The sequence below is a fragment of the Salminus brasiliensis genome, chromosome 18, assembly GCF_030463535.1.
Source record: "Salminus brasiliensis chromosome 18, fSalBra1.hap2, whole genome shotgun sequence".
Classification (NCBI taxonomy): Eukaryota; Metazoa; Chordata; class Actinopteri; order Characiformes; family Bryconidae; genus Salminus; species Salminus brasiliensis.
This window is the reverse complement of record NC_132895.1, coordinates 29,755,515-29,765,982: the sequence shown is the minus strand read 5'-3', so window position 1 is coordinate 29,765,982 and position 10,468 is coordinate 29,755,515. Positions and strand designations below refer to the sequence as shown.

At 36.0% G+C, this 10,468-nt stretch overlaps 1 protein-coding gene across 1 annotated transcript; it reads right to left on the bottom strand.

Moving 5' to 3' along the window:
- Positions 1-5,622: 5,622 nt before the first annotated feature.
- On the bottom strand, positions 5,623-9,569 carry LOC140539192 (interferon-inducible GTPase 5-like). Its single transcript, XM_072661839.1, has 2 exons — positions 9,335-9,569; positions 5,623-7,671 (listed from the first exon to the last, which is right to left on the bottom strand). Exon 2 carries the CDS (start codon positions 7,527-7,529, stop codon positions 6,372-6,374), a length of 1,158 nt encoding a protein of 385 aa, XP_072517940.1. The 5' UTR covers positions 7,530-7,671; positions 9,335-9,569; the 3' UTR covers positions 5,623-6,371.
- Between the last annotated feature and the right edge of the window lie 899 nt (positions 9,570-10,468).

Below are 10,468 nucleotides of genomic sequence, written 5' to 3'. Positions count from 1 at the left end.
TGGAGGATCACCATCCCACCTCATTATCTACAACTGCTCAACTCATCCCAAATCAATCATCATTCCAGAGAATTATTCACAGGACTGAGGGTCTGGCATTAGTCATGAATCACTGAATTCATGTTAATCTGCTCCACAGAGTGATATTCTATTGGCAGTGCTTTTGCTACAGGGACTGGGACAAGTAGCTGAATGCATTCTTTAGAAGGGGTATCCACAAACATTTGGACGTAGAGTATATGTAAGATTTAAGCATTATCATGATTAAAAAATTAATAACTGAAGAAGATCAGTTAGAGAGATCAGTTCAGGTCAGTAATAATGAATGCTTAACAATATTCCCATAATTATTATTATTTATTATTTTCTTATATATATATATATATGATTTCTTTATTCTTATTTTTCTGCATGATTTTTGCAACATAACTCATCCCACTTTTTTCAAGATGTTGACACCCTTCCAACTCCAGATTGTTCTTTCCAATTATGTGATTCAGGCTTGTATGCAGATACGGTATATGGTAACAACACCTTCTTTTATCCCCATAGGAATTCATTGAAAGTTGTCCATAAACTTTTAAACAAAATTCAAACTTCTTTCAATATATTTTGTTTCATGCTTCATATATTTGAAAAGTAGGCGGTTCAAGGGTTTCTGGGTGTGTTTATTATTATTAAGACAAAAACCTGAAGAGGTATTTAAGTGTATTCACAAGATCTGTCCTGTCTGCGGGAGCACTGACTTCACAGGGTTCAATTACCTGATCCCCACAAAGCAGGAGAAGCCTATAAAGAAATAGAAAACCACTTAATGTGACAATTTACAGTGATGATAGATGACACTTATCATAAATCTTTCCAAAAGATCTGCTCTTAGGATTGATAGAAAGTCAAATCAGGAGATTTAGCAGACTTTATACAATGTTTGACTGCAATGAGCAAAGGTATATTGGGGCGGTGAAAATGAAAAGAAGGGATGGTTTCATGAAAAGAAAACCATTCCAACTGTTAAGCAAACTTTTCACTGGTAAAAAAGTGGTGTTTTAGTTTAGTTTCTATATGTCTGGATAAATTTGACCTAAAACTTCATCAGATGTTTACACGAGTCCTAAAAGCAGCCCTAAACAAAACAACAAATGAGACACAAACGTTCAATCATCACAATAAGTCCCAGCAAATCCTGGAAAGAATGCAAACGGATGACCTAGACGGTCAACCAATCTCCTCTCCCTAAACCCAAGCCCAAAATGATGTGCTTTAAAAATCTACATAAGCAAGATATTTAGATTTAGTGAAGAAATAGATTTAGTAACATGATGTGAAGAAAATTATTGAAATATTTGAAATGTCCTTTGCCTCACTGTTCAGCTCCTTTTTTATTTATTTATTTACCAACTAAAATAAATATGTTTCAAAGAAAGAAACTAAACTAAAGAAGCATGTCTCAGATACCAAACTTGGCTGATCATCTGCAACTAGGGTCAGTTATCAATCATGACCCTTACAGTAAGATGTTGCCTTTGTGTCATCAGTCATCTTGGACTGAGTCATGGTTATTTGCACAGTGTATTAATGCCTCTGGGACAAACACCCTAAGATGGTTTGAAGCTGAAACCTTGACCGAGTGCCAAGACTCGAAAATGTAGAACCCACCTTATTCTTGGTAGCACTGGGAAGGGCAGTCATGTGAATAAGCATCATTCAGTATTGTAGGTAAAAGGGAAAGTGAAACATACACTTAGTCTAGTCTTTTTAAATAGGTCAGAATGCACCGTATGTGGGCCAGCTGGTTTGTAAAGGCACTGGCAGCACCAAAAGGTCTTGTGCTGTGTGCACTGAATAAAAAACAATGTAGGTAAATTGATAATTTTTCTGAGTGTGTGCCTGTGACCTGTGGTGATCATATAAACTTGGACCTTAAAGCTAAAGCAGCTTTTTATCACCTTAAGAACACCAGAGCGGAAGAAACTCATCCATGCTTAATTTCCAGCTGATTCATTAGTGTATTGTTCTTCGAACTGGACTCCCAAACAAGACAGTCAGCCAGCACCACTGGATTTAAAATCTGGAACAAACTTTACAACCATTACACAGCATTACCCATCTGTGGCCATTAACACACATACATACACTAGTTAGTAGGGGGTTAGAAGAAGCTGTGGTGCCACCTTAGCATCCAGGGAGGAATCAGGAATAGTGTGCGTTCTGTAAGTGTTGGGAAGAGAATGTGCTGTTCCTTCCCCCTTTATTCCCCCTGCCTTCATTTTCTGCTGGTCCAGGGAATCAAAGTGGAGATCTTCCCGTCCCAAGCCTGCTTCTCTAGCCTTCAGGCCATCGCTGCCCTGTGAAAGATTCAAACTGGAGCTGCCAGAGTTCTCACTAGGAGCAGAAAAGAGAGCTCATAACCTGAATTCTTAAACCCATATTTCTGTATACCACTATGTAGAACCATAGATAGGCCCCTTATGTCTGTTAATGGTGTATGACCAGTATATTTTTCTGATGTACTGCACCGATAAAAACTTCACTTAGCTTATCTGCTTTTAAATGAAACCAGCTGATTGAGAGCATTAGGAGAACCCTGAAACTGGGCCATTTTAACTGGATTATCTCTACTTTTTCACTGTATTATCCTGATTTAATCTGGTTTAATATCTTCTCAGGTTTTTATTTTCGGACATTTTTCCTTCTTCATATGAAACTCTAAATGTGTAGGAAATGTGCTATACAAATAACCCTGCCTTTCCTTCAACCACTGTAAACCAATCTCATCTGCATAGACCAAAGCCCAAAATGATGTGCTCCAAAAATCTACATAAGCAAGATATAGTGAAGAAATAGATTTAGTAAAATGGTGTCCAGTTTCTCTCTTTTTTTTGCCTCACTGTTTAGCTCTGTTCATTTATTTACCTACTAAGATAAACATGTTTCAAAGAAAGAAACTAAACTAATGTGTTTAACTATTACATGTGTCACATAGCTCAGATGGGCTTGAATAATAAGGCTTTGTTAACAAGATTACATATAAAAATATAATAATAATAATAATAATTATTATTATTATTATTATTATTATTATAATAATGAAGGGAAAGAGGTGTGGTGTTTATGATGCCTGGAATACCCTGAACTTATGTCAGGCATGCAACCAAACTGTAATTATGCTGGTTAGTCTGATACCTTTCACTGTTAGTGGTTGTGGTAAATATATATCTTTAAATACTGAATGTTAAGGACTAAATATTTGATTGTAATCAAAATGGTAAATAAATATTTGAAAACTAGAGCTCTCCTATTGGTCAGTGCTTCCTCCAGAAGGTAAATACAAAGCAAAGAGTCAACCAATCACTTTCTAATTTCCAAATTTCCAAAATGGTCTAATAGTCAAACGTTCTTGGTACATTACTGGTCGTGATGGCAAGCTAAGAAGCGTGAGCCGGTCTCAGTCTGTGGTGGTCAGAAGTGGAGTAGACTGTTGGCTCTTAGTAAAGAATATTGAGTCACTATGAGACTAGGTAGCCAATGGTAGTAGGTGGTGTAGGATTGCTTGGAACAACTGACTTCCTCTTTAAGAGTTTAACCAGGGTATTCAGCTCCACTGTTCATAAAAGGCCACTTCATGTAATAGGAAAAAGTATGCAGAGAAACCGAAGGACTACAATCAGTAATTATACTCAAAATTCTGTTTTTAGATACATATATAATGTAACATTCACATTTACACAAAAAAATAAATAAAAAATTTAGTCAACTTTATGTTGCAGTTTATATTCACCTACTCACCACTGCACACACAGTAAACCCAGAGCTTGCATGTATTTTAAGCTGTAGAGTAAAGAAATAAATGTTAAACATCCTAAATGTTAGAGCTACAAATGAATAAATTAATAAATTAACTTCTTCTGTTGATTCTTTTTTTTTACCTTTGAAATGGGCCGTTATTTCTCAAAATGACTTCAAAGCTTTGTCTAGACCCACATTGCATAAATAATTTTTGCATAAATTACATAAATCAATTTTGTCCTGTGTTGTTAAATGTTAGAATATCAAATTTAATCAAAGACCGTTATTACGCTCAAATCTCCTCCTTTATCCGGGCTTGTGATCGGCAAAGTAACCTTAAAAGACCTCATTTTTGTTTGTTTTGTTTTTAGGTTGTTTTTTTATTTTATTTTGGGGTGAGTGGGTGACCAATACTGTGTAAGTTAGTTAAATGAAGTGATTTCTTTTCGTGTCTCTCTGAAGACGCATTTATATTTACATCCCAGCAGCGTTGGGCACGTGCAGTTAATTTGCAGTGTGGACGTAGAGCGGTGTAGGTCTGCTCTGACCGCGAGACTAAGCACTGTGAGTGTTGTTGGACGGGGCTCACAGCAGTAAAGGAAGAACATGCGTGTTCACTTCAGAGTCTCCAAAAGTCTCCAATAACACCTGAATAGATTTGATAGATTTATTGTTGGTCACTTTCTTCAAAAAATCGCTAGAGGGGTCTGAGAAGTCGATAAGCAACACTGGCAACACTGAACACAACTGTCTTGACCGGACAAACCACTAGGTAGCGATAATTTCCCAAAACGTTTAGGGCAATTATTTAGCCAGCCCAGTCCGAGACAGTGAGTAGTTCATTTTAGCTTTTAAAAAAACATTTTAGCTACTTTTGACCAATCATCCAGGGCTTGAGCCCCATTTTGCCTACCTTGACTGCATCCTAGGCTTTGAATAAATCTATGTCAATCAAACCTTGGCTAAGTACTGGCTAACAGTAACAGTGTCTCTTTACACACAGCGCAGTAGACCCTTACTTGATGTGAAATGTTGAAAAGAGGCAAAGTATGGCACCACTCCTGTCTGTCATACCAGCTAGATCATCACTAAAAATGTCCTGGAAAATGATTTAGAAACAATTTATATATGGAATAGGAAGTGTTGAAGATAAGATTTGCTGAGCTGAAGAATGTTTTATTTTAAAAAGAAGTGAAGCAAAATCATAATTGGCAAATCATGGCTGGACAAAGCAGACAAATTACATACAAAAGTAACAAAAAACAAAATGACAAAAAAAAAAACATTATTCATAAGCAGATGTCCTCATTCGAACATTTTTCACAAATGACAATCAGACGTTCAACAAAATACATACAGAGTTCTTCTAATGTTGCATATCATAAAATACATCAATATGACCATTCTTGTTTACGCTGTAAAAATTACAAGTAAGCAATAATTTGCCAAATGTAAAGCTGTAGCAAAGGTTTGGTTTGATGATTTATTTTTTTCTTGATTGGTTGAAACTGAACTAAATTCTTGATTACTTTGAAGATTAAACATGCCGTCCTGAGTTCTGTAAACAAAGTTTTTGAGAGCTTTCTCGCCTTGTGGACTGGGGGAGAAAACATGTACCAATGGGGAAAAATTGCAAAATATGCCTGGCTTGAGCAATTAGTAAAATTAGCTTCATTAATTTATTTAAGCTGTTTGTTTTGCTTTGCAAAGAAAATATAGCTAGTAATGCTACCAAGTACAGACATGTCTAATATTTCTAGTTAACAAATTGCTAACTACTGACCTAACGCTAGCAAGCTGGACCAGTGTGTGTGTGTGTGTGTGTGTGTGTATGTATGTGTGTATATATATATATATATATATATATATATATATATATATATATATATATATGGCAAATATATGTTTTTTCAGTTTCCTACTATAATTTAGCTACTAAGCTACTAAATTGCTGCTTATCTAACAAAAACATTTCTTATAACTACTCGGACATAATCATGTGAACTGATATGAAATTTGATTTTAGATAGAAGTGACTAGTAGCCATATTTATACACATTATAAACATTTTTTTATACAAGTATTTGATTAGTAGGTCTTTTGGAAGTTGTTTGTGCAGTGCAACTGTATTTATCTAGTAAACAAGAAATTCAACATCGGCTTTGGCTACATAGCTTTATCTGGAGCTTTAACATACATTTCTTTGTTATGACAATTAGATTTATGTTGACCTAACAGTTACTCAAATTTAACTACTTCTTATTAAGTAGGTTCATTTCACTTCATTAGTGAACACAGCTGAGTACCTTGATCAGTAAAGATTTAGTCACAATTCTAGCAGAAATCTTCAATTTTTCAATTAATTTGTATTTTTTAATTGAGTTCTTTTTTTTAACATTGTACTAAGCTGTGCTCTGTGAAATGCATAGCTGCAAATAGGTGCTCAAGCGTACCCCACTAAAGCCATCTCAGTATAATACAGTGGTCATTTTGTATAAATGCAGAAGTGAACATGGTGCTTTTAAAGGGAAACGTAAGCATGATCACACTGCAGTTGTAGCCCAACATTACAGCCCTTGTTCTCATTACTGTAACCCTGCCTCTCTCAGCACGATTCGTGCCGTGTCTGCAAGATCTTTCAGTCCGTTCTTTAGGAGTTTATATGTGCAACCAAAAGACATCAGTGCTGCAATTCCACTTCCTACACCGGGCACCAAACTACACAGATACTCCACAACTGATTGCCCAACTAAAGCAGACAGCTGCAGTCTCATTGTTGATTCTGAAGCCAGACCCAGGACAAGAGGTGACTTTCTCAGAGCTTTCAGATGTGGTTTGTTCACTCGCTCTGAGAGTCTTTCAAGGGATTTATCATCGAGACCAAAGGAGTGGTAGCAGCTTGTAAAGAAAGCCACTAAAATACTGGCATCACAAGCCAGTGACAGACCAGGCAGTGGAACCACTGCAATCCCTCCAGAGAGAAGAGCTGCAGCCCAGACTGCTTCCTCAAACATTTTTACTTTTTTTTCCAGGATCTCAAGACTGTGGATCGGCACCGACTGAATCAGAGCCTGTTTCTTCTTTTCTGAAAGCTCTGACATCAGTGTGGAAACCAGCAACTTAAAATCATATTCAGACAGATTCCTGACTTGACAGTTTATAAGGAAAACTTTGGCATTTTTAAATTCCTTCAGGTTCTCCTGACAGTTTCTTCTGATTTTTGAGAGTGTTTCTTCTCTGTTGAAGCTTCTTTTGTATGATTCTGCTCGAATGTCGTTGTCGATCTTTGATCTGATGAAGTAAAACAGCTTTTTCCTTTTCTGGATCTCTTTAGCCAGCATGATGTCATTCTCTCTGAATCTCTCTGATGAGATGATGATGAAGAAATCATATTTGTCAAACTGCACTTGTTTAAGGTATGTCTTTGCCAGAAAGGTTGAGCTTCCAATTCCTGGAAGGTCCCAAAATACCACTCCTGGCATTGTGGGATGTTGATAAGGAGTTGGTTCTACCGTGGTTTCAACAACTCCAGTTTTAGCAGCACCTTCATCATCAGCAGCCAGATTTCTGATTGAGTTAATAAAAGTTGACTTTCCTGCTCCTGTATCTCCAGTTACAGCTATGCTAAGTGAGATATTTAGCATATCATTTATTTTCTCTTGTGCACATCTAGTTGCTTCTTCTAAAGTGGGTTTTCCAGATGCCCAGATTGCTTCATTTATGTCTGAATATTGACTTGACATTGTGCCAGGGAGCCCACTTTAATTTAATGTAAATACTTTTTTCCCAAAGTATTTGACACAAAGACAAAAGTATTTGAGAGCCCAGTTTAGCTGAGCTCCAGTTGCTGCTGAGGTTTTCTTACTCTGGACTTGAAAGTGTGACCTGTAGAAGAAAAGTCAGAATAAGAAATTACAATTTGCAATTCTTACAGTGTCTATGGAAAGTATTCACCCTCTTGGATGTTTTCTTTTCTTTTATTGATTTTATAAATGAAATCATATTAAATATAATTGAGCTTTTATGACAGAAATAGGAGCCAGGAGGACAGGAGCTACAGTGTGTAATGTGGTGGTTGATAACCCTGGTCAGTGAGGTACCACGCCATGTAGGTGACTGGGGTTGGATTCTCGGTCTGACTATGCTGCTCTACACCAACCCTGAGCAAGACTACGCACACTACATAGGCTCACCTCTGTAATACGAGTAATCTTTTAGGCCGCTCTGGATAAGAGCATCAGCTAAATGCTGTAAATGTAAATGTACTAATTTAGATCTTAGAAGTGCTTACAACCTGGTTAGGATAAAAAAAATCCATTTCTCACTCTTAGGGGACACTATGAGTATACAGTCATGCCATTCAGATTATTTAATGCCCCGTCTATTTTTCAGGCCATCATCAATGATGTATTGTGAATAGAAAACTGCATTTCTTACCACTTGGGGGCACTATAAGTATACGATCATGCCATTTGGATTATTTAATACCCTGTAACAATACATAATTTTTCAATTGTCTTGTGTGATATGCTAAGTTGCTTTATGTATATTATAATTTTTCATTTATATAAATGATATTATATAATTATATAAATTAGTATATGAATATTTTTTAAATTCGTAGTTCATGTTTCGTAGTCCAGTTACAGATTTTTTTTATTGTACATTACTTTTGTAGAAATCTGGTTTACTTTAACATTGGAGTTTTTAATGTAATTTATTGTCAAAAAGCCACATTATATTGACCATGGTTACATTTATAAAAGCAATAAAAGGGAGAACTATCTGAGGGTGTAAATATCTCACTGTAAATACTCAATTACACAAGTATTTGTATCATAAGGTGACTGGCTGGTTTTCAGAGTTGCTCACAAAAAACCTGGAAATGTAACTTCTAAAAAATTACAGAACATAAAAAAATAACTTTCACTTATGAAACCATTCTGTCCCATTCTAAGTTCAAATGTTTGAATTTGATTTGATCTAGAAGACAAGAGTATGTATGATAAATGAAAACTTTGAATACACAGGCATTGAACACCATTCACAATGTATTTGTCTCGTCCTTATTTCTTCTATTCTTTCAGACTTCAGTCGTATTAAATGTTTTGAGATCTTCATTTATAATATAATGTAAATAAGGGCAAATATCAGGAAACAAAGCTGTTGTTAAATTATCTTTTTCTTTTATTAGGGGAAATACATTCTGCAGAAAAATATAAGCTTAATAATAATTCTTGCCGGCAGCACTAGCTTCTTATAATCAGACACTTCTTATGACCTGGAGATCAGTCTTTATATATATAATATATATATATATATACTTATTCAAAGATCTGAACTGTATTTGTAATTAATCTGAGATAGTCTAAAGTATGCCTACTATACTACCAGTGATTACTGTGAAGCCTAGTCTATATGACTAGAACTAACTGGTGTTGCTAGGAACTGACTAAGACTTTCCTACTCTGTAAATAGAAATTGTGGATTTAACTTTTTATGCAAGTCTACAACTGAAGTTTGTAAAGTTTAAAAGGTTCATACTCACTGTCAGTACTCTTCCTTCAGCATATCACCATCTGGTTAATCAAGCACATCAGCAAGTAGAGTTCTCCTTATCTGTTTTTAGTTTTTCTTGCATAGAACTTTATGGAGTTCTTAGAAGGCAATTGCCATGTATGTGTACTGCGACACGTTGGAGGGCTTGTACCTGGATCTCTAGAAATTATGTTTCATTTCTTCTACATATATTGCCCTAAAGAGCCAATAGATTATTGTGAAGGTGCTGTTTGGGAGGGATTTTTCTGGGAGGGATTGAAGAGTAACTTTAGCAAAACAAACTTTTCCACTGTCATGAACCCCTCCTTTCCGTTCTAACGGTATGCTCAGAGAAGCCTTTTCCTGTTATGTTCTTTTAAGAGACTTTCACTTTTTAATTTCCTCTTTTTTGCAAGCAGAAAGTTAATAAAATGTAGTGTTTATCTCAGAATCTGAGTATCTGGTTATTCAATACATGACAGTAAAGGAATTAGGAAAAAGCCTTTCTGGAAGAGCCTGGTTAAGGATTAGATATATTAATTGATCATGCAAAATATGATCCTCTATTATGACCTCTTATGTTTCATGTACCATTTCATGTGACCCTGCCTGGTAAAGAAGCTTGTGACTAACGATGCAGCGATGCTGGGGGCGGCCAGCAAAAAAAAAAAATTGTTGGTACCCCTCGGTTAATGAAAGAAAAACCCACAATAGTCACAGAAATAACTTGAATCTGACAAAAGTAATAATAAATAAAAATGCTATTAGCCAATGTAAGTCAGACATTGCTTTTAAATACTGCTTCAACAGAATTATTTTAAAAAACAAAAACTCATGAAACAGGCCTGGACAGAAAGGGTAATAGCCTTAACTTAATATTTTGTTGCACAACCTTTTGAGGCAATTACTGCAATCAAATGATTCCTGAGACTTCTGCACCTCTCAGCAGGTATTTTGGCCCACTCCTCATGAGCAAACTGCTCCAGTTGTCTCAGGATTGAAGGGTGCCTTTTTCAGACGGCATGTTTCCGCTCCTTCCAAAGATGCTCAATAGGATTTAGGTCAGGGCTCATAGAAGGCCACTTCAGAATAGTGCAATGGTTTCCTCTTAGCCATTCTTGGGTGTTTTAGCTGTGTGTTTTGG

Coding starts and splice junctions, on each gene's coding strand:
- LOC140539192 (XM_072661839.1), bottom strand. CDS start 7,529: ATGTCAAGTCAATATTCAGACATAAATGAAGCAATCTGGGCATCTGGA.